Source organism: Suricata suricatta, chromosome 1 (genome assembly GCF_006229205.1).
Source record: "Suricata suricatta isolate VVHF042 chromosome 1, meerkat_22Aug2017_6uvM2_HiC, whole genome shotgun sequence".
Taxonomy (NCBI): domain Eukaryota; kingdom Metazoa; phylum Chordata; class Mammalia; order Carnivora; family Herpestidae; genus Suricata; species Suricata suricatta.
Window position 1 is genome coordinate 113,442,521 of NC_043700.1, and position 25,171 is coordinate 113,467,691.

Genomic DNA, 25,171 nt, shown 5'->3' on the forward strand with positions numbered 1-25,171 from the left:
AATAAATAAAGTATCATGTGTTATGGTCAGAAAGAGTTAAGTATGATAAATGTGTAAATTTTAATCAAATTAATCTATAATTTTACTTCAATTTTATTAGGATTCTTAATGGAATTTGACAAACTGATCCTAAATATCAAAGGATAAATAAATGAAGAAGAGCAAAGTTAATTTTAAGAATGAGGTGATCAGCTCTAATAGATATCAAGTTTTACAATGAATTTAATTATATGCCTACATAAAATACTATATAAACTAAAAAACAAGGAACAAATTAAGTGGATATTTACAACATATAAAATTGGCAAATAGTTACTTTCCAGCATATATATATATATATATATATATATATATACACACTGAAAAAAATTCCAAATTCAATAAGAAAAAGATAGGAGCCAATAGAAATACATGAAGTCTATTTAATGGAAATTGACTGGAGACAAATAAAATTGTAAATAGAAGAAAAGTTGCACAGCTATATTAATAATAATATTAATTAAAGATATCACTTCACATCTGGCAAACAGGAGTGAAAAACACCAAGGCATAATGGCACAGAATACCATTTTATTATTATAAATGAAGTGGCAGGAACTAAACCGAGAATTTACTAAAATCAATTTGAAAAGGAAGGAGGATGGAACAAATATAATATTTTTGATTAATACAACATTATGGCCATACTTTCAAAGAACCATAGGTATCTGTGTGTAATTCCACGGCTCACCATTAACGCAAGTCAATACCAAGTGTACCCTATCAATTCCTTATGACTGTCTTCTCCACAGTGTCCTAACCTCCCATTTACTTCAGCTAAAATGTAGAGTAATAAATAATACATTTTAAAGAAATAAAAAATTTCAGCAAATAATTGTAGGATTGCCCTCAGGGATAGACTTCTGGAATAATACCTGATTGTTTGCTAAATCTACCTCTCAGGGCATCTCTGGAACTGTTTCAATGGAAGTTCTTAACAGCCTAACATTTTTTTTTCCCAAACTCTCTTGTTCAATTAATTCCACTTTACATCTAGAGGCCTCTCAAATCTTATCATGGATTTAACTTCAACATCATAAAAATATGGTGCAAAGACACAGGAGTCAACATGGTGGAGAAACAGAGGGACCTAAAGTTCCCTCATCCCTCAAACATAGCAGTGTTGAGGCCAGAAAACTAGGAATTATAGGAATCCAGAGAGACAGAAACATCGCAACGGGCCCACTGGGATAACTTGGCGGGACATAGGTGCATGATTGCAAACTGGGAGAGATAAAACAGGTAGCATAGGAATGGAGGGAAGAGATCCCCTTCTGTGGAGAGACAAAAGGAAGAGAAAAAAAGGCAGAGAGAAAGTATAGGCCCATATTTGGACAAGAGAAAAGCCAGGACTAGGGAATGGAGAAAGAACCAATTTCTAACTGCAGGGGTTTCTCTGGACCAGGGCCAGCTGCCCTGTGTGTGCCTGAGGAGGAGCAGAGCCAGCCTGGGCTCACCAACCAGCTCAGAGAGAGGCGCAATCGGAGCGAGCAATTCTCTCCCTCGAGTGCTCTGGGAAGAAGGCAAATAGTCGCTCTAAGGCCCTTTGTTGTCTGGGCGGAGTGGCACCACCCGGGCATTGGGGCACACAGAGCAGGATCCTTTAAGACTTGGGGGTTTGAATCCCAACCGTGCACTAAGGAGGCGCAGGAGACTGTGCAGCGGGACAAATCGGCCCACTCACTCCCACGAGGCACTGTGAGAACAGGCTGAACAGAGTGGTTTGGGACACCCAGTCTGGGGAGGAGAGGCTGGGGTGTCGCCATTTTCCTCCCCATCACCAAGAAGGTGCGGTTTTAGGGAATAGAGAGCGGGAGTTGCCTACATCAGACTAGCCCCTCCATGCCTCGTAACACGCTCTAACAGAGCAAGAGGGACACTGTCTGAGCCAGACAGCCCCTTCTCCATACTGGCAATAACCGGTTCCACAGCACTGTCAGATACCAGTTCAGCGGTTTTATATTTTCTGATTTGATCCTTGGTCAATTCTTCATATATATATATTTTTAATGTTTTTTTATTTATTTACTTTCCACATTCCTTTTCTTCCTCTTATTTATTTCCTTCTCTAGTCTGGTTGTTCTGGCTCTTAGCTTGTTTAAGTGGAGATTTTTAATCTATTCTTTTTATACGTCTTCTATATCTCCTTTATTTTCTTCTCTTTCTCTCTCTGAATTAAGCTGTATAATTTCTCTGATTCTCTGCCTGTTCATTTTTTCTTTTCTTTTTCCCTGCCCCTGTCAGTTCTTTCTTTGTATGGGATAAGACTTCTACCAGCCCTGCCTTTTAAAAAAAATTTCCAGGGTTATTTCAAAGAACAAATCAAAGCACACCTGGTGGAAGGTCCAAACCACTACTATGAGTAGGGAGATAAAGCCACCAGAGTCACAACAGAGAGCATTCAACACACTCCCAAACCACCTCCTGAAAGGCCAGGCCTTGGACAGTATATGGCCCCTTTTTAAAACAGAAGGTGGAGGACACATAAAAGCTATTAAAACACATAAGGGACAGAAAACTAGCCAAAATGATAAAAGAGAAGAATTCTTGTCAATAGAAATTTCAAGAAAAATGACAGAGAATTGCTCAAAGCAGATTTAAACAATATATCTGTGCAAGAATTTAGAATAGTCATAAGATTAATAGCTGGGATTGAGAAAAGCATAGAAGACAGCAGAGAATCTACTGCTGCAGAGAAAAAGGAATTAAGAAATAGTCATGAGAATTTAAGAAACGCTGAAATTGAGGTGCAAAATAAACTAGATGCAGTGACAGCAAGCATGGAAGAAGCATAGGGAGAGTAAATGAAATGGATGATAAAATTATGGAAAATGATGAAGAGAAGAAATAGAGGTATAATACTAGACGATGAGGGAAAAATTAGAGAATTAAGTGATTCAATGAAACATAATGACATCTGTATCACAGGACTTCCAAAAGAAGAAGAGAGGGAAAGGGGCAAAAGGTTTACTTGAACAAATAATAGCTGAGAATTTTCCTAGTCTGGGGAAGGAAGCAGACATCTAAATCCAGGAGGCACAGAAAACTCCTGTGAATTGCAAGGGACTTTAATACTCCACTTACAGCAATTGACAGATCATTTAGGCAGAAAATCAATAAAGAATGGTCTTGAATGATACAGTGGACCCGATGGACTTGACAGATACATTCAGAGCTTTTCATCCAAAAGCAGCAGAATACACATTCTTCTTGAAAGCATATGGAACATTCTCCAAGACAGATCACATACGGGGTTACAAAATAGCCCTCAATTAATATAAAAAATTTGAGATCATACCATGCATGTTTTCAGAACACAATGCTATGACACTTGAAATCAACCAAAAGAAAAAATTTGGAAAGCCTCCAAATGCATGAGTGTTAAAGAACATCCTACTAAGAATGAATGGGTCAACAAGGCAATTAAAGAAAAAGTTAAAAAATACATAAAAGTAAATGAAAATGAACACATGACAGTCCAAAATCTTTGGGATACACCAAAGGCAGTCTTAAGAGGAAAATATATTGCATTCCATGCCTATCTGAACAAACAAGAAAAATCCCAAATACAGAGTCTAACCTCATAGCTAAAGGAACTAGCATCAGAACAGCAAAGAAACTCCAAAGCCAGCTGAAGAAAAGAAATAATAAAGGTTAGAGCATAAATAAACAGTATAGAATAAAAAAAAACAAAAAACAAAATAAAAAACAGGAGAACAGATCAATGAATCTAAGACCTGGTTTTTTGAAAAAATAAACAAAATTGATAAAACCCCTAGCCAGACTTCTCAAAAATAAACGAGAGGACCCAGACAGATAAAATCACAAATGAAAGAGAACAGATCACAAGAAACATCACAGAAATAGAAACAATTATCAGAGAATACTATGAAAAATTATATGCCAACCAACTGGACAACCTGGAAGAAACAGACAAATTCCAAGACCTCCACACACTACCAAAACTCAAACAGGAAGAAATAGAAAATTTGAACAGACTCATAGCCAGCGAAGAAATCAAATCAGTTATCAAAAATCTGCTAACAAATAAGAATCCTGGGCCAAATGGCTTCTGACCTTTGTAAGGAGAGAGCAGTATTTTCTCTATTCCAAAAATCTGTATGAGGATGAATTATTTTGCAGGTCTGTGATATGTTGAAGAAATAAGGGGCTGATAAACTTGGCTGCCCATTGGAATCACCTGGAAAACCTTAAAATGTATTAGTAGTTGGAACTCACCCCCAGATTCTTCATTAATGGGGAGGGTGGTTTAGGCATCAAAGCTACTCGGCTAATTATAATAGGCACCAAGTTCAAGAACCACTGCTCTCTCTAAACCCTCAACATTCAGTGAAAGGTCTGCAACTGAAAGCATCTGCTTTACCTGGAAGTTTATCAGAAAAACAGAAGCTGGACTTTTCCCACATTACCGGGAACTCTGATTTAACCCATCCAGAATTCTTTTTCGTTGAAAACAAGGGATCAGAACTCTTCCATTCTTTCTGACTCTAAAGTTCACATTCTACAATCTAAGCTAGATATTGAGAAGCATTTTTAAACTTAACAAGAACTCTTAACCCATAAAAATGAAGACCATTCTGTCCTCTCCAATCTCACAATTCTTATTCCACAAACCTACAGAAATACAATGCTGAAGGCATTTGTTACACCTGTGTCATAATCCCGTTCTTATACCTTTCCATGAACTTTCTTAAGCCTAGAATTCTTCTGTTTCTTTTCTCTTTCCTCATTGGAACACATCTTTCAAGAACTATGTAAAACCCTACCTCTTTTCTGAAGCACATCTTGAAAAATCATACAGCTTTTCTCTAAAATTCTATTGTTGATGTAATCAATTCCATAGAGTTTAGTGCATTATTTCTTTTTATTACAACTTACATATTCTCTTGTTTCCCAGTCAAATGATGAGTGTCTTATTTGAGAAATGATATTATGTTTCTTTTCTACCCTAACTTCTTGCCTTCCCTTTGTTAGTTAAAAATTGTTCAAATGTATGTGGAAAATATTAAAATAAGTTTTCATCACTCTCACAGGGTTACTTATTCAAAAATTGCACATTATTACTCTTTCCGCATAATATAAACTCATAATGTAAATATCTTACAGGTTCCTGCACATGTGGGTAAATCACAGTTGGCTGTGCTTAAGATTTCAATTCTTTTCTTCCTGCTTCCTTGAGGCTTGCCAGCCTGATGACAAAATTGCCTCAAATAGCACAGAAACCATAGAAAAAGCCTCTGCTAAAGAGTCCTACAGCCTGCCTACACCAGACCTCTCATATTCTTTAGCTCCATGCCTGTCTTATGCACCATTACGTCCTTATCATAGTGTTTGGCACATACTGGGCATATAAGCGAATTATAAGCGGTGTGTCAACAAACTATGTAGGAACAGGCAATTTTGAAAATATACTGCTGAGCTCATTATAAAATTTAGAAGTATGATTTTTCTCATAGTAGCTCCTTTATATACTTTTCTCAATATATGTATGTATATTTCTTTTTTTGACACAAATAATACAGTCATTGTAGAAAATACAGATTAAGTAAAATGAAAAGAAAGGTGTAATACCGGAAATTGCACAACTAAACATAAACTTATTAGCAGCTGTTTGTCCAGAATACATTTTTCTATCTTTCTCTCTCTACATATATATATACATATATAAACATATATTCTATTATTTTAAATTACTTTTAGTGTTTATTTATTTTTGAGAGACAGAGAGAGACAGTGTGAGCCGGGGAGGGGCAGAGAGAGAGGGGAACAGAATCTGAAGCAGGCTTCAGGGTCTGAGCTGTCAGCACAGAGCCTGATGTGGGACTTAAATTCACCAACCCTGAGATCTTGACCTGAGCCAATGTTTAACCAACCTAGTTACCCAGGTGCCCCAAACATAAGTACTGTTTTAAGCAGAAAATCATATTCTATCTACTGCTCTGTACCCTGCTTTTACTCAATTAAGTATATATCAAAGTGTCATTCCAGCCAGCAAGTCAACTCATAATAAAATTTGTCTATGATGGTTGCATTAATGGATGTGCCAAAATTTATGTAATCAATTACCAATGTTTGGAAAATTAAGTTATTTCTACTTTTGGTAATTATAAATACTGCTATGATGAATAATCTCCATTATCAATTATCTAAAAATTTCCTTAGAATAAAAATCAAGAAGTAGGTTCACTGATTTTAAAAGTTACATGCATTTTTAGGGCTTGTGATAAAAAAAATAAGAATTTACCAAATGGATCTTTAGAAGTTTGTTATAAATGTGCTCTCTCACTGGGGCATGGGAATGGGCTAAAATCAACAAGCAGCTAGGTATATTCTTAGAGATCATATTTAAATAGTTGCACAGAGTAAATAACTGATGCAGTTGCAAAATACTCACATTCTTTTTGAGGGTTGATTTCAGGTTGGAATGATCGAAACTCATAATATGGTATCTCATGCTTGAATACAGATGTGAGAATATCATCAAGTTCATCAATGTCTTTCTGTTTTCAAATGAAAAGAAAAATTTTCTTAGTTCAATTATTTACACAGAAACTCATCTTAGTACAACATAATAAAAATTATTAGCTAGAAGAAATACTGGTTGAGCTTTCTAATAATACTGATACCTCTTTTGAAAGAATAATACAAAACATTAGAGGTTTGCCTAAAAGTCAGTTATTAAAATAAGAGAAAAATAGGCCTTTGTGTCTGTAAGAATACATTTACTTAAATATTTACTAATTAAGAAAAAGTATTATAGCAGATCAATGATAACACTGAAATTTGATTCAAAAATAAACATGTTACAATACATGTTACATTTTAACAAATGAAATCATAGAATGTTGAGTCTGGTTCTTCAACTTAAATGTCAGAAATGGAAGAGCCTTAAACAGATTATTTCATATCTGTGTGAAAGTGAGGGAAAATATTCATCTTGTCCCTCTCCACGATATAGAGTAACTATATGCCCATTCTATTTCCCTAAACTGAGCATTTGGGAATAAGCCATGTAGAATCCTACTATTGAAGACAAACCTATTACAGAGGACACCATTCTCCTACAATTGAGTTTTGTGAAGCTATGGCTGGGAGCAATTAGATGTGAGACACAGAGGTGTGCCAATCAACGAGGTCATGGAGTGGACAGAGGATTGTGAAACAAAAGTTCCTACTTTTGATAAGATTTCCAAATAAAATTAGACTTATTGCCAATACATAGTCACAGAAATTAAATGACTAGATTGAAAAGAAAAGACATTCTTATTACTCTATATCTTTATTTTTCAACAAATCTAGGTGCCTTAAATAATAAATTGGTTCAGGTTTCTCTGGAGTTTTTAAAAGTCCTCCTCAAAAGTGGGGAGAAAGGATGAAGGCTTCTCAACTTACAGCTATAGACTGCTCAGCAAAATCACATGAATATATTTAATGCTATGGAGTATGTGAAACCGTTAGCTGTGGACCATTTTTTTTTAAAGGAAGGAGAGATCTGACAATAAGCTTCACCTTTAAGAAGTTCATAGTCATCTAAAAACATATGGACAGTGAATGGAGTTCTAGGTGCTATGATAGAAAGTCTTTCTGTGTCAAGTACAGTATGGGCAAAAGGAAGGTGGCTCAATTCCACACAGGAGAAAATGGTCAGAAAAGGCTTCATAGAGGAGATGAGCTACACTGAGATTGCTATGTGTATAAAGAGCGTTCCGGACTAAAGGCACAAACTGCACATAGTCATGGAGGAATCAGAAAGCATGATACGGTTCATGATTTTAGGCATTTCCACAAGACTGCAGAAGGAGACAGAAGGAAATGGACATTTTAAAAAGTGTCTTGTATATGAAATAAAAAGTTTGTAATTAATCCTGTAAGCAACGAAGATTTATTTAAGGCCTATAATACTTAACATGGAAATGTTTATACATGGATAAAATTAAGCTTATTTAAGTTCAGGGATGCTTATGACAGCTTATGTGGCTGGATACTAAATGGAACCTATCTTATAAGTATAGATGTGACAATTTTATATATGTAATTAATAGTCTTTTCAGGAAGCCTTTGATAAGAGCAGTGGGGCAAAACATTACTGGCAAGATATTTTACACTTTCTTTATCCTAAAGCTCAAAGAGAACATGTCTTAGCTCTAGGAACTGATGAAAGGGACCATGAAAATATTAAAATCATAACATTAGTTTGTAAATTTTCTTTAAAAATTGTGTAATTGACCATAGGCTATTATCTAGTCAGTGACATATCTGTAGAAGGAGATAGTCTCACTATTTCCTCCCCAAAGTATACAAGATTTAACATGGAGAGATTGACATGTCATTGAGCTACTACACTTATGTATAAGTTAGGCATAGAATAACCTCAGATTCCTTCCAGCTCTGAGATTGTGAGACACAGATGAGAATTCAAAAGAGCAAGCTTCCCCAGTAGGAATTTGAGAAGTGCCATTTCTTTCTCTGAGGCACTGTGACACTTTAATGTGAGAAATGCTCAACTTATACCACTGAATTTTAAAAACTGAAGTAGCAGTGTTTTTAAAATCAGAAGAAGAAAAAAAACACCCTCACCACGTAGACATGTATTTAATTAGGAGAGAATACAGATACCTTTAATATTCCAGCTTACCATAAATGGTTGAATGACTTCTAGTTTCAATTTCATAATTATATTACTAGTATTATGCCCACAAAAAATGGTATAGGACATAAGAGAAGCATGTGAAAATCATGAAATGGCTATTAAAAATAATCCCGAGGATTTCTCCTTGGAAGATATCCTAACTAGAAAAATGTGATATAAATAGCTATGCTTATTTTTAAATTTCAAGGTCATAAATAGGCATCCTTTCTAATAAACACTGGCATTGAAATTTAAAAATGCCATAAATTTTCCTCTCTGTAAAATAAATTGTGCAATACAAAACATACTTAATGAAGTTGATACAATTGTTGTTCAAATAAAGAGATTAAAGTAGAATAGCTTAATATTTATTCAGCAACATTTGCAACCATCCTAAGATTTTAGTTATTAATGAGGAAACTGATGTGAAAATAATAGTAGGATAAAATGATAAAATCATGTTGATGCTAGTATTTGGTTAAAGGAAAAATTACATATATAAATAATATAAACATACATCCAAATGCATTTTTGCATAGATCTATACTTATAATGAGTATTAGAAAAAGAAATCAGAAAAAACTGACACAAAGTAGACAGAAGGATATTACAAAATAAGAAAAACTTTGTACATATGAAATAAATACATGACTTTTTCCAGAATTCTTTCAGTGTCATGTGATGAAATGTGTGATTGATTAATAATTTTAAAAAGTTATTCACATACATATTCATAAATCACAACTATCTGAATCTGAATCCCTCTCTATACATATAATATATAATCTTTCTCTAATATATAATATACATTATATATATATATAAAGTTATCCCTAATAAACAACTTTCTTATAATAAGTATTTCTTCCTAAAAGAGAAAAATATATAAAATATCTGTTTTAAAAGATACTTAGAACTACAGAATTCCACATCTGAGAAGATGGAGTAGTCCACATTTCAATAGTAAATCAATTGTTATACAAAGAGCCAGAAAGGAGCACATGGGTGGCTCAGTCAGTTGAGTCTCTGTCTTTGGCTCAGGTCATGATCTCACGTTCACAGGTTCAAGCCCCATATTGGGTTCTGTGCTGACAGCTCAGAGTGTGGAACCTGTTTTGGATTCTGTGTCTCCCTCTCTCTCTGCCCCTCCTCTGCTTGAACTCTGTCTCTCAAAAAATAAAATAAAATGTCAAAGAACTAGGAAGGTCTCTAACTGAATAAAAACAGACAATCAATAAATGCCAATACCAGAGGACAAAGATTTTAGAATTATCTTAAAAAGAATTCAGAAGAGTCATGATAAAAATGTTTCAACAAGCAATTATGATAATTCTTGAAATAAATTTTTTTTTAAAAAGCCTCTATTGGGGCACCTAGGTGGTTCAGTCAGTTAGGAGTCCAATTCTTGATATCAGCTTAGGTGTTGATCTCATGGTCCTGAAATTGAGCCCTGTATTGCACTCTGCACTGAGTGAGGAGATCATCTCTCTGCTTAAAATTCTCCCTTTCCCTCTACCCTTCCTTTTGTGCATGCTCTCTCCCTCTCTCTCACTCTCAGAAAGAACAAGAAGAAGGAGAAGGAGAAAGAGAAGAAGAAGGAGAAAATCTCAGCAAGAAAATACAAAGTTTCAGTAAAAAAATAGAAAATGTAAACAAGAATTAATTGGAATTTTTAGAACTGAAAAATACAGCAATAAAAAAAAAAAACTCAGTGGATGAGATCCACAGCAGAATGAAAAGGGCAAAGGAAAGAAACTTGGAAATAGGACAATGAAAAATACTCAACTGAACAACAGAGACAAAATAGAATGAAAACAAACAAACAAAATGTCCGGGACCTGTTAGATTATAACAAAAGATTTAACATTCCTGTGATCAGAATCCTAGGAGCAGAGGAAAGAGAGGATGCTGATGAAAAAGTACACAAAGAAATAATGGCTGATAACTTCTTGGATTTAGCAAGAGACAAACTTATAGACTGAATAAACTGAGCAAACCACAAACAGGTTAAAGCCAAAGAATTTCATGTCAAGATACATCATTAATATATTTCTGAAAACTAAAAATAAAGAAAAAAAATTTGAAAGAAGCTAAAGGGAAACAACACCTTATCCTATAGGGTGAAAACAATTAGAAACATGGTAGTAATAGTAGTTACAAAGAAGTGGCACAATATCTGTCAAAAGTTAAAGGAAAAGAACTATTAACAAAGAATTTTATGCCCAGCAAAAGCATCCTTTAGGAATGAAGTGAAAATCATGATGTCTTCAAAAGAAGGAAAAAAGGAAATTTATTGTTAGCACATGCACCCTACAACAATGCATAGAGGAAGCTCTCTAAACAGCAAGAATATGATAAAGAATCTTGGAAAATGAAGAAGAACATAGTAAATATAGATAAATAAAATAGGCTTCCATTATAACAGCCTAACAACAACAACAACAAAGATTAGAACAAACTCAGAGCAAGCAGAAAGAATAATAAATACAACACAGAAATCAATGAAACTGAAAACAAAAATAGGAAGTCAGTGTAAAAAAGAGATGATTCTTTTAAAAAATCAGTAAAATTGACGAACCACTAGCAAGACTGAAGAAAAAAGAGGGAAGATATGGATGACAAATGTCATGAACAAAACATGAGCTATCACTATAGATGCTGTAGACGTGAAAAAGGATAGTAAGGAAGTACTATGAACAATTTTACACACACACATTTGACAAGTTAGATGAAATGGACCATTCCCGAAAAACACAAATCAAACACAAACCAAACACACAATCTCTATTATTTCTTACAAATACCTCTGCATCTACAATTTCCAATCATTAAAGGTTTAGATAAAAACAAAAATATTAGGAAAAATAATGAACCAGAAAAATAAATGAAAACACCAAAGCAAATATTTATTTGCAAAAAGCTGAGTTCCTTAAGATGACTATCTATTTACATAGTAGCACCCTTTCAGAGTCTGGTTTGCTCCTCTTTTGAATAAGGGCTGGAAACTGCTTGGGCCTGATAGCATTGGGAGACTATCATTAACAGAATTTTAGGACAATATCATATCATATCATATCATATCATATCATATCATACCATATGCAGTTAGGAGATACTTCTGATGATTGGACTGGTATTCAAGGCTCTATGCTGTAGGTGTAGGATAAATCTATACAATGAAACAGACTCAAAGAGTCTAGGTTGTAATAATAACCACATGTTGGGCCCCTAGAACACACTAGGCTTTACATAATTTGTCTAGAAATGTTTATAACATTCCTGCATGGTAGACTTTTTTAAATGCCTTTTTAAATAGATGTGATTACTATGGTAAAATTAGTTAATTATTTAGTCTTAAAACCTTAGTTAACACCCAAAACTGCAGAGCTAGTAAGTACTATAAGGATTTTAACTTCTGTCTTTACATCCTAAACACACGATATTTAATACTACATTCCAGCCATAGAGAAAATAATTACATCTGAAATAGTATTTGAGTAAAGAATGAATTTTGGTCCCATCGTTTCGTGATGGACACTGCAGTTCCAAACATCATATGTTTATCCAGAAACTAGAAGGTAAGGGGCATATGTGGAAGGGGGGCGGTAAACGTGTCTACTGCCAACCACATCCATTCCTCTTCTTTTTTTAATCATGAAAGCAAAAGCTCCAAAGACGTCCCCTTGTGTCTCATGGTCTAAAATTGCCTTATATGACAATCTCTAGCTAAACAGGTGGTTAAAAATGTGAGAATCTGGCTTTGCCATCTTCCATCGTAAAGACCGGCAAAGAGAAAGGGTTTTAAGCATTGATGGTGGGTGAAGAAACTTGTAAGGTTGGCCACAGACTATGAATGTTTCAGATCTGGTAGGGAAAGACAGCAAGAATAAAGTGTCTAGTTTGGCAAGAGAAGCAACTTCAGTGAAACAATCATGGGAGGGTTATAAAATGTTATAGGACAAAGCCCATTAAATAGTTACATTTTACTCTTTACCTTCAGATAGCTAAAAGGAAAGTCAACTGTTGAGCTGAAAACATGTTATTATTATACAAATTGCTATGCTTGTTTAAGTTTAACTAGGGAAAGAAAGGTCATTTTGTTTGTCCCACTGTTCATAATGTGAGCTGTCAACGTGAGCCAAAATGGCCATTTAAAGGGGAATTTGATAACTAGTTTATATAACATATCTTAAACAAAATTTCCTATTGGAGCTTATAAAGAAAATGATAGGTAAAGGAACAAAGCAAATACTTTCCAGGGTTATGCAAAGCCTTTTTTTGTTTTTTTAACATCATGAGTATTTAACTCCAAGCAGTTAAAGGAATAATCTAAATAAGTGATTAGGGTAAGATAAAGGAGATATTTTTCTTTGTCAAATTAATTTTTCTAATTTTGGATGAGTCAGTTCTTAGAATTTCAACATATATGTGACTACATATGCAAAGGTAAATATGAAAATATAGAACGATGCAGTTTAAGGCTCCCTTCAACTATTTTATATTTATTATTCATTCAGTATTCATAGACTTTGCAATACCTTTAATTTTTTTAATGTTTTATTTATTCTTGAGAGAGAGAGACAGAGAGTGAGAAGGAGGGACAGAAACAAAGAGACACAAAATCCAAAAGTAGGCTCCAGGCTCCAAGCTGGCAGCCTGACGGGGGGCTCACACTCATGAACGATAAGGCCATGACCTGAGCTGACATTGGAGGCTTAACTGACTGAGCCACCAGGCATCCCTGGAATATATTTAAATAACATGAAGAAAATATTATAACAAGAAAAAAATAGGTTTTGAAATCTGAGGAATCTATGTTGAAATTCTTGCTCCAGGACTCACTAGTCATAGGCCTTAAAAATACTTAACTGACAAAATATGTAAGAGTTTAAATGAGTAAATATGTTAAATATCCAGGACACATTAATTCCCTTTTCTCTAAATACTATAATGTGAGCTACTCATGAAATGTTGCTGCTGTGATTTAGAGAAGCACACAAGTCCGTAAGGGGGAGACAGCTTCCCAAACTGGCTTTTTCAGCAACAAAACAAAACAGTTTGTTTTTTCCTTCTAAATTTTTAAATTAAATTACACATATATTTTAAATTAATCAGAATACAGGTTTTGCTACTGTAGTGCTGAGACCCAAAATGGCAATGGCTTAAACAAGATGGAAGCCTATTTCTCTAACACGAACGCCTGGAATTAGGTGGTCTAGGACTGATGTGGTGGCTCCCCGATTAAGGGACCCAGGCTCGATTTTATTTTGCTGCAATACTTCATCTTCGTGGTCCTAGGGAGTTCATCCATCGCTTCCTTGTTAGCACGGTGGTCGGTCTGAGAAAAAAGCTAGTGAAGGAGTGACTCTACCTTCTTTCGAGGACGTGATCAGAAATGTGCACATATCACTTCCACCAACACGCCATCGCTGTTAGTTAGATGACTGCAACTTAGTTTAAAGATCACCAGGAAGTGCAGTATTTACCTGGACCAGCATGTGCCCAGATAAAAGTTATATTATCACATAATAAAAGAAAATGAAATTCTGGGGAACAAATAGCATTTTGTGCCATTTCCATCAGTCATGCATAAACATAAAAATTTATTTAAAAGCAATCTAATACAGATTTTTAAAAAACACTTTTCTAGAAGTTTTATAGAAGCCTGATTATGCTAAACTTCTCAGGCTGACTCTCCTGTGCATAATGTCAAAAAGTCTCAAAGCTTTAATTTGACAAAACCTGAACAGGTTAATAAAAGTCATTAATAATTATTTAATATATATATTTCATAACATTAGCTTACTTAATGACATTAGTAGATTCATTAATACACATATTTAAGATTAGGGCTGTGAGATTAAGCAAACGAAAACCCAGTTTACCCACTGTAGGCATTAGAAAGCACAGTCTTAAAGAACCACGACTTTCCTCACCCTTCCCTCCTTTTCACAACCCTTTTGTAACAGCTTACTGTTAATTAGGTAATAAGACAAATTTAAAAACAAATACAGCACTAATACACTCAAAGAAATGCCTCTCAAAAGAGCCTCCTGTAAATGAGACTATGATTTCCTTACTTTTTAAAACTATGTTTTTTCTATTGTTTGGGGGCTAGTTCCCAACGTACACAGTTAGAACTGGTCTCATCATCTTATCTTCCCTTGGTTTCTTCCCTTGTTGTCTTACCCTTCTTTTCCCTGCTCTTTCTGCTTCAGTCAGAAACAGCACCGCTTCAGCCAGCAGTCCACTGCCCTGAGCTTCGAGAAAGGGCTGTGCCTGTGGATGGAGGAGCCGGTGGCTGTTGGGAGCCGGTGGCTATTGGAACAAGGGGCTCCGAGAGCTGCATCACTGGAGGTTGGGTGGCGAACTTGATGTACAAATGCTTTCACCTTCTCATTCTTTCACGGGACAAAATAGGTATTCAGCAGCTATGTGTCTGGTAGTGTACTTGGCTCTGGAGATTTAACAAGGGACCAAACAGACAACATCTCTCCCCTAATTGACTTTGGAGCCTAATGAGAGGCAGATATTAATTTGACAAAGTATCACACACATAGATGCCAAATTAGAATGTGGTCTTTGTTATAAAGAGAAACATAGGGAAACATACAAGGTCAATGGAGGCTTCACTGAAAGGGAGATGCTGGAATTAAAGCCTGGGAGATGAAATCAGTATTAACCAGGGGAAGACAGTAAGGGGGAAGGAGACTGGAAAAGTGTTTCCAGGAGCCTGGGAAGAAGGGCATATATAAAGGCCCTGTGGTAGAAAATTAGGAACTTCAAAGTCCAGGAACTAAAAGCTGGACAGGAATGGGGAGTGAGATTAAGCTGGAGAAAAAGAGAGGGGACAATGTCTTTGGGGCCATATTGTCCACGTTAAAGATTTTTTTCTTTTAATCCATACCATGGTTGGAATCTGTTTAGGAGTCTGAGCAGGAACATCACCTAATGAGATTTAAAAAAAAAAAACAAACCCTCACAGTATGGACTTGATATAAGTAACTCATGTGTGAGAAAACATGGCGAGGGACCAGTCAGGAGCCCACTGTAGTTTAGGCACAAGGGGAAGCAGAGGACTGAAGTATTAGTTAGAACTGGAGGGATGTGGAGAGAGATGAGTAATATTTAGGAAGTAAAACTGATACAGCTTAGTGACAGGTTAAACGTGTTGGGAGAGTCAATAGAAGGTATTAGGAAGACTCAGATGTTTCTGGTTTTTCAGCTGAGTTGAGGATGATGACTATGCCGAGGGAGAAAGACTGAGCCTTAAAGGAAAACCATATTTAGATTTGATTTTTTTTAATGTTTTTATTTATTTTTGAGAGACAGAGAGAGACAGCATGAGCAGGATAGGGTCAGAGAGAGAGGGAGATACAGAATCTGAAGCAGGCTCCAGGCTCTGAGCTAGCTGTCAGCACAGAGCCCGACATGGGGCTCGAACCCACGAACTGTGAGATCATGACCTGAGCTGAAGTCGGACGCTCAACCAACAGAGCCACCCAGTGATCTTATAAGTTAATGAGATAACCTGATAAGGGACAGTCTAAGAATTGAAACACTGAAACTGAAACTTTATCTTCCAGATCATAAAAAGAAGAGATGGCAAAGGATATTGAAAAGGAAAGGGTAAGGAAGGAGGAGGAATACCAAATAGATATGGTCTCATGAAAACTAAAGGGGGAAAAAAACATCAAGAAAGTGAGTTTGTTCAATGGTGACATTTGCTACTGAAACTCACGTTAAAGTGAGCAAGAAAAATATCCACTGGATTTGTTGTGCGGGACTTTAGCAACACTGATGTGCTATATTGGTCTGTGTGCTGCTACTTAAGGAAATAAGATGGATGGCTAAATGGCTGACGGCCTGATGGCGGGGGCAGGGAGCACGGAGCAGGGCAGGGCAGGGTAGGGTTCTTAGAAGTTGAATTTTCCTTGTCAAAGATTTCTTTTACTTCATCTCCTGTGTCTTGATGCTGTTTAATGTTGAAGCATAGTTCATAAATGCTTAACACAATGTAGAGATCCCAGATTACAGAGTTACTTTATTTCTTTATCTTACTGTTGATACCCTAACTATTATTAACAAAGAGGCCCACAGAATGCATAATGACTTTTAAAAAATACAAATAAACCCATTTTTGCCACCAGTATTTTTCAATCTTCTAATTGCCAAAGGGTTATTGATGATTTGGGATTCATTCCAGAGGCAGATTCCCTAATTTTCTCTAATTATCTTGTTATGAATAATAGCTATGGAGGAACATTGTAAACCGTGTTTGACTTGTGCTTTGTTTTCTGGATTGTTTGGCAATATTTCTTACGGTTGAAGATCTGAAATCTCTGAAGAGCCAGGGAGTAAGGCAGAAGGTTGCACATGCATGGGGTCAGTGATAGACAGCACCCACACCACCCCATGGACATCTCCTGCAAAGGGCAGTCAAAGCCACCCCAGGGACAAGAGGAGAGGGGAATGTATGAAGAAAGAGAGGTACTTAGTTTGGGAGAAATAAATAATAGAGGGAGTATTTCTTTCCACTGCGTGAGCAGAAACCATATTAAAATGTCATTAATAAACTATATTCTACACAGTAGTTAAACATAAGCTAAAATGAATGGGGCTAATGTGGACTGAGATGGATTATAAGATAGAGAATTACAGAAAACTAAAAGTATGGTTGTATTAATGGCTAAGTAACTGCACTCAGAAATACTTGTTTTCCCCCCTACATCAGCTGCTATGTCTGCTGTTAATTTTATAACTTGATTAAAGTTATAAATTTGGGGGCTCCTAAGTGGCTCAGTCGTTAGAGCATCTGGCTTTGGCTCAGGTCATGATCCCGTGGTTGATGGGTTCGAGCCCTGCGTCAGGCTCTGTGCTGACAGCTAGCTCAGAGCCTGGAGCCTATCTTCAGATTCTGTGTCTCCATCTCTCTCTGACCCTCCTCTGTGTACGCTGTCTCTCTCTCTCTCTCAAAAATAAATAAAACATTAAAAAAAAATTTTTTTAAGTTAACCAATTCGTTTTTTCCTAAGTAAGTGGATAAGGGTACTAAGCGGTATAATCCTGTTTGACTCAATGTTTGGTACCTGGGGTCAGTATTACTGTTTAAGTCTGAACTACTCTAATAAGGCATCATTAGCCACCGCTTAATCGTTACCACAGGTGGAGACATGGCACAAAGGAAATGTCACTTATTTGATCAGTAAAATATCAAGCTTCAATAGATACACCTTATTCTTACTGATCCATTCTAATTAGGGGCATAAACAATGTGAAAAATGAATCTAGAAAGAAATAAATGTCCAAATTCTCTGATAAGAAAGGTCATAGTTCCTAATTTAAGTATTTTTTTCTTGACATAAAGTTATAGAATAGCTGGGTTGAAAGTGGCCTTGAAGACCACGTATTCTACCTTCCTCTATTGTACACATGAGGAATTTTCTTTCGCACTAAGGAAAATGAGCTCTCATGAAGTGATTGCTGATTCAGATAAAGAATCTAACTCCTGCTCCTGCTCCATCCAGGACTAATTCTCCTATGCTATGCTGTCACTTTCAAGGAAAGGAAAAGAAAATATGCAGCCCTTTGCAAGGGAGACAATATCTTGGGCTTTTTTTTTTTTTTGAGTAGCAAACATTTCCTTAATATTCAAAAGAAAAGAAGCCTGGAATCTGGAATCATATAGCTGTTAAAAGTTGTCATGAACTGCTGATCAGCATACAGCTCATACTGAGGTAGAACGTGAAGAAAAGCTTTGAGCACAAATTCTTCATTTTTCTAGTATCATGGGCTTTGGAGAGTTCTTCACTTTAGTAGGTATCAGATTCACTTGTTCAATTTGAGAAATAATTCATTCTCCATCTCATCATTTATAGTCCTATACTGTGGATCTCTACTTAGTTTTCAAAGAGCACTAGAAGAAAAAGCAAGCACTTGTTTTTTTCCCATTTCTGTGTCAGGGTGTCTCATGTGTCAGGAACTAATTGTGTGAAAGTAACTGGGTATGCAAAGATGAAAACCACAATGCCCACGCCTTAAAGAAGGGCAAGGGGAGGAATAGCAGAATACGCGCTAAGAGCGAGCAATCCTAAAATATTAGGAATCGTGGAGACAATTAAGAAGACACGGAGGGAACCCTGTGGTGAGAGCCCATGTGTGGTAAGGTTTGTGACTCTGCAGACTCGTGTGCCACTCAGGGGAGTGTGGACCTTATCCAGTGAGTCACTCGAAGTCTGAAGCAAAGAAGTGTTATGGTGAAGTACAGTTTAGAGGTCAGATGCGCTTGCACCCGTTATCAACAGGAACGGATGGAAAGAGGAAGGAAGGTGTTCACTGGTCTTTCCAGGAGACAAAAACCTAAAAATAATTACTGAAAGGCCCCAGGAAAAATCTCCCAAAGAATTCTTTAAGGGAGACACCTGCTAACACCTGAATTTAACCTTGTGAAAAAACTAACCGTCAAGAGAACTATTCACAGCCAGGGAGTTCCTCACATTAGGAGAGTTCCCTATGTCTTCCCTCTGTCTCCCTCACCCCAACTGTAGCTGGCTTCATACTGCATTAAATATTTGCAGGCAGCAAACGAAACATTGAATCATATATACAACCTAATAAAAACTGCAAATGAAGTGTACCTAACATGAAGACAAAAATAAGATTTCAACAGATAGAAAGCAAACCATGCAAAATGATCAACGCATGCAACACAAAGACATTTTACCAATAAGAAATACACCTATGGAGAGTTATTTGGTATCATTTCAAAACCTCTTTTTAACAAATATGATGCTAATGCTTTGATCAATAATTGCTATGTTCTTTTAGCATTTTGACCTAATTTGGTTTCTTATATTGTATCTACTAGTTCCTATGTGATGTTAACTTTATGGCTGTCCCCAGACACTTCCGTAAATAGAATGAATATCTCAAAGGTTTTAATTATCTCAGTTAAATAGGAGTTACTAGTATTTCTAACACTAGCACTTGATTTCTAATTATCTTCCCAAGGTGGGCTTTGGAATTTTTTTGTTTTTTCATCCAGTCTCTCTTCAACTTGTTGTTTTGGGTAATGCTCTGGAAACTGCACCTTTATGAGGCTACATGCTGGGATTTAATATCTATCCAAAAAAATGAAATGATTTAGAAAGCAGATAATTAAGCTGATTTAGGTAAACTATTCAAAATTTAATGGACATTATTAAAAATAAACTAAGTCAATCAAATTCTTTATCCTTTCTTTTCTCAAATTCACAGGATGGTCTTTTTCTCTATGCCCAAAAGCTGTTTTTATTTTTTTTCCCTCTGGAATGTATTCCATTTTATTTTATTTATTTTTTTAATAGTTTATTGTCAAATTGGTTTCCATATAACACCCAGTGCTTCTCCCCACAAGTGCCCCCCTCCATGACCATCACCCCCTCTCCCCCTCCTCCTTCAGTCCATGGTTCATTTTCAGTATTCAGTAGTCTCCCTTGATCTGTGTCCCTCACTCTCCCCCCTTCCTCTCCCCACGGTCCCCTGCCAGGTCTCTCATGTTAGACCTATGAATGCAAACATATGGTAGAGAAGGATAGATACCATATGCCCAACAGCTTTTAAATGATAATATAAAGTCTCCTATTACAAGTTCTAGGATTATCGAAAAATAAAACCCACGTATTTCTTATTATTATTTCTTTCCTCAAATTCACAGAATATTCACATTATTTTAAATGATTATAGGAAGTATCTTACTACTAATTGTTAAGATCACTTAAGGCACATCTGCCATTAAGATTTACAGGAAAACTCAGGATGGCTATTACAATATTCCACTTCGGCTAAGTAGATAAGACATTGAAAAAAATGAAATCTGCTGTGTCCTTATAAATACACAGTGAATAAAATAAAACTACAGTGAATAAAAGTACAATGTATACTGTTCTTTGAATAGGGATGTTCAGTGGACTATTTGCAAAATACTCAAATTTCCTAATTTAATGACTGAATAGTGGGCATATGAAAGAAACAATTACTGTAATATTCTATGCTGTATTGGAAAAGCAAAGCTTTTTGCACAATTGACAAAAATATGATCTACTTGGGAACAAAGCCAGTCAAAAGGTAAATCCAAATGCCTCCAAGGGGGGATTGTACCACCTCCGCTGTGGCCAATAACCCTAAAACACACAGGAATAGACCCTCTATTTCTTCCTTCTTCATTAAGGGTGGAGTCTGCCTTTCACTATCTCTGTGAATTCATAAAGGGATAAATTCAGGTTATCAGTGGACTGGAGAACTCCATGTCATATGTTGTCTAAGATTTGATGGAGGCTGACGCATGCAGCACTGTCCTTCCTTCAGGCCTGGGACAGGACACAGCAGTCTAGCCCGAGTTCTCTGACTCAGAATTTGTTTGGTTCAATTCCACAACAGGTCTAGGTCCCCTGATGACAGTAGCAAAACTCGTAAGCCAGTGTTAAATTGTACTGATTACACCTAACCTTTGAGTGTCTCTTCTTACCACGCTGTGGTCTGCTGTCACCAGGCAGAATAATTCTTTCTCTCGGTACTCACTCAGGTTCAAAGTGGCTCTCTACTAATAGGACAAGCCTAAACCAAGCTGTGGCGGTCTAGCAACTTTCCTTTCGAAAGCCACCAGAAATAGACAAAGAGGAGAATCCTAAAATGTAATCATAATCTGTTCCTCACCTCTCATTTCTGAGGTTGAGGGTGAAAAAGAAATAGTGTTTTCAAGTTATCTGAAAACAATGCAAAACAGTATTTATTCACTCACAGCTGTAGAAGGAACCATGACTTGGCAAGTTACAGCATTTTAAAAAACTATCCAAGAGTCATAAATTATGATTTTCCTGTGTACAAAATGTTTTTCCTTCCCACAGGCAAAACCACACAAAAATATGTTTGGAGGGTTACTTTACTTCTACGCTGACTGGAATACTGATAATGAAATCTATCACTTTTATTAATCTTTTTGTAATGAACGGAAGTTTTAAAGTGGAAGATAGGTAGACCTGTCCCAATAAAATGAAACAGTCCATATTTCAAAACTTGTCCTAATAAAATGAAACCATCCATATTTCAAGCTATTACTTTTGTTCTTGCTTTGCAACTGCAATATAGACATTTTATCAAATGTCCTCAGACTCGCCAGTTTGACAAATGTTATTTTACTCTGTCTTTCTCTAACACATTTTTACCCTTGCCATTGTTCTAAGAGAAAAAATGTGTCACACATAAATAACAAAGCCTCCAATTCCAAACTAGTTTAAACATATAAGGCTTCATGACAGCCTGCCAACCACACTATTGTTGATGGTTTTGTTATAGAGTGTTTTGCAGTAACTTTTAAGATCTCGCTGTTCAGCTACCTCTTTTTCACCTTTACCTCTCCATCTACTGCCAAAAAGCCAAGGCAGTTAATACGGTTATAATCTAATTATCAAGTACTATAAAAAAAGACATTTATTTCACTCTGAAAATTTGATGGAATAAGCACATGAAAGATAAATGTTCCACATGAAACAAGCTTTCTTTCTATTGAAAGTGAATCAGGTGACAAAAAAAAATAACAGATAAAATACAGAAGTTAAGCCAATGGCTTAAGATGAATCAAAATGCAAATGTCCCATTCTACATCCAGGAGGACACTGGCAGCGTCTACATTCACCAGAGAATGTCTCAAACCAGGGCTTTCTGAGAAGACTAGAAACTCCTCACCAAGTCCTTGTTCAGTAATGGGTTGTCACACTGCAGAAAGAACCTGGCCTTGAAAATGCCTCTTTGCATACTTCTCTGAACATTTCGTGAGTCTGGAATTCCTAATAAACACTGTCAATTTAAAGCAGTAATTTTCATTATCAGGTAACAGTAATAAATGAAACTAAGAAAAATGTACACCGGGTTTGCGAGTTTCCATGTGAAAATGACAATTCCTTAGATTAATGCTATATTAGCTCTTTTTGGGAGTGTTCTTGGTTGGTCTTACCCCTTAACCTCGAAGCATCAGATGATCAGAATTTTCTTTTGTACTGTCTTGATCTGGATCGAGGAGTTATTCATTTCTTAAGCGTTCCCTCTAATCCTTCTGTCTTCCTTTATCTGCTCTGTGACAGCTTTAAAATAAGTCCATCACAAAAGCCATTTTGTAATGGACGACCTGTCTCCTGGTGACATTATCTGGAATGACTTGAGTTAAGGAAACTAATTCATCTGCATCTCTGCACCACAGAAGTCAGTTTCTTCCCTTCCTGTCAATCCGTAATTCATTCTCACTCAACCAACCTTCAGACTTTATAGCAAAGCATGCATTCTGTTATCCAGCGTTGGCTCTTCAGCTTATTATCAGCTTCATGCAAACATCAACTTACCTGGCGCGTACCATCTCCGGGACCTGCCCCTCCCAGTAGGCATTCCACGGCCTTTGCTGGTGTAGAATACTTAATCTCTGTTGTGGCCTTAATGACTCCATCACAGTAGACATGGACACTGACAGACCCAGGAGGAAAATCTTACAAATGCAAACAAGAGTTAGGAGCTGAGTATATGGTGCATGTAGCATATTATTACATCTTTCAGAGAATATGAAGAAATCTTTAAGAATTCATAACAATTTTACTAACCTCTGGCACTAAATGTTTCTTTGTATCCTTAGTACCCACAGAATATAATGTACAATATTAGACTGAATTAAATAAAATCTTACAGAATCTGACCATGTGCTAAAATTATGGTAAAAGCAAAGTCCTAAATCTTTTCTCCCTACTACTAACCCTCTGTTTTGGAGTAATTTGTAATTCTCTTTACATAATACTTTGAATTTAAGACAGTGCAGTCATTCATTAAAAGTTGTATATCTGTTAATAATCTCATGAAGAAAATTCTTGTTAATTATAGACAAGCTTCTCAAAATTGTATTTGGAAAAAGACAGAGTAGAATCAATTGAAATTATAGAACTTTTATGCAATTGGTTACAACAAAAAAAAATCCTGGGGAAAGCAAGTTTAATATCCTATTTAAGTACTATTTATACTAAACACTCATAAAAATCCTTTCTGTGGAGAAGTTGTGAAAGTGACTGACATACTGCCTTGTGAACTCAGCATTAACATACCAACAGAGTTAAAGTTTCCTAAGAATGATGGGGTCACTGTGAAAGAGTACCAATAAATAATCGTTTCAGTAAAAAAAGTTATTTTGCTTTACTGTAACAAAAGTAAACAAAAATAACCTTTTAAATTTACTTACAGAACACACTTTAAAAATTTTGACTGTCATGGAGATATTTCCTAAATAGTCCTGGAAAATTGTCACCCAGACATCTGGGGTTTGGAATATAAGCCATTAAGTAGAAGACCAAAAAAGCCTATTCTAACCATAGCCACCTGATGAGGCTTTGGATATTTGAAAGCTTCTAAGATTTAAGCGTTAATTTTACTTTATCTCCTGAAGAGATTAAAGGGCCTCTTCCGATTTTGCTCAGAGAGATTTAAACCCAACAAAAGCAATCTTAAGCTTAACTAGATCAAGAGGCTGCAATGTTCTCTTCCCCTGCTTGAATGGACACCTCACTTGCATTTTAAAGAAACTATGTGTATAAAAGTTCTTTCTTCCCAAAGTAAGTATCCATCCAGAAGATAATATAAGAGAAAATGCAATGAAATCTGAAAGTGATAGTGTACATCTCATCAGCTGAAGTTGCCTACATATGGTAAAGAGGGTTCTGGAGTTACTGAACTCTGGGCCAAATGAAACCAATTTGGGTAGATTTCAGGAAGATGATTTTCAAAGAAGATACTGATTTTGTCAGTCAGAAAAAATATTAGAGTTTACAATGGGGTGTTAACCTTCTGAAAGAAAGTCAAATGATGAATCATGAGAAATACATGATAAGATTTGCATGGTAGTTCTTTGATATAGAATACTTAAAATATTCTCATTTCTTTAAACTCTAACATGAAAGCAAATGAACTGATTTATTCTTGATATCTTGTCCTATTAGTTCTACTGATTTTAGAATAATCTTCCCAAGAGATAGATGTCCTTTGAAGTACTGTCTTTGCTGTATACATTTTATCTATTGAATGTCAGTTATTAAATCAAGACCTTAGAGGATTCTTTATGGATTTATCTGATTCAGAGGCTTTCCTTAAATATGTATTATTGAACTGGTCTTTCATCAATAGCACCCTGTACTATCTGAGCATTATTTTACTTTGACTCTGGTCATTATGAGATCTACATTTTATAGCTCTTTAATAAAAATACAGGCAATTAACTTAAAGACTCAGAAGAGAAGGAAAGTGAATTCTGATGTTTACTCTCTAGACTAAAGTAGGGAAGTAACAGTTAACACTTGAAGTACACACAAATCACCAAATCAAGCAAGGGTACTGGAGTCAGCTATGAAGGAGAAAAAATGGCTTATAGTGAAAGAAGATGGAACTCCTTGCTCATATCAAACCTAGATAGACAAAAAA

The 25,171-nt window shown here is 35.9% G+C and overlaps 1 protein-coding gene across 3 annotated transcripts in view; it reads right to left on the minus strand.

Annotated features, from left to right (window-relative positions):
- Positions 1 to 25,171, minus strand: part of BANK1 (B cell scaffold protein with ankyrin repeats 1) — a 278,763-nt gene that overhangs the window by 168,072 nt on the left and 85,520 nt on the right. For all 3 annotated transcript variants that reach the window (XM_029942644.1, XM_029942650.1, XM_029942661.1), the window contains exons 5-6: positions 23,062 to 23,201; positions 6,455 to 6,560 (exon numbers count right to left, since the gene is read on the minus strand). In XM_029942644.1, the coding sequence (XP_029798504.1) occupies positions 6,455 to 6,560; positions 23,062 to 23,201 (246 nt within the window). The remainder of the gene's footprint in view (positions 1 to 6,454; positions 6,561 to 23,061; positions 23,202 to 25,171) is intronic.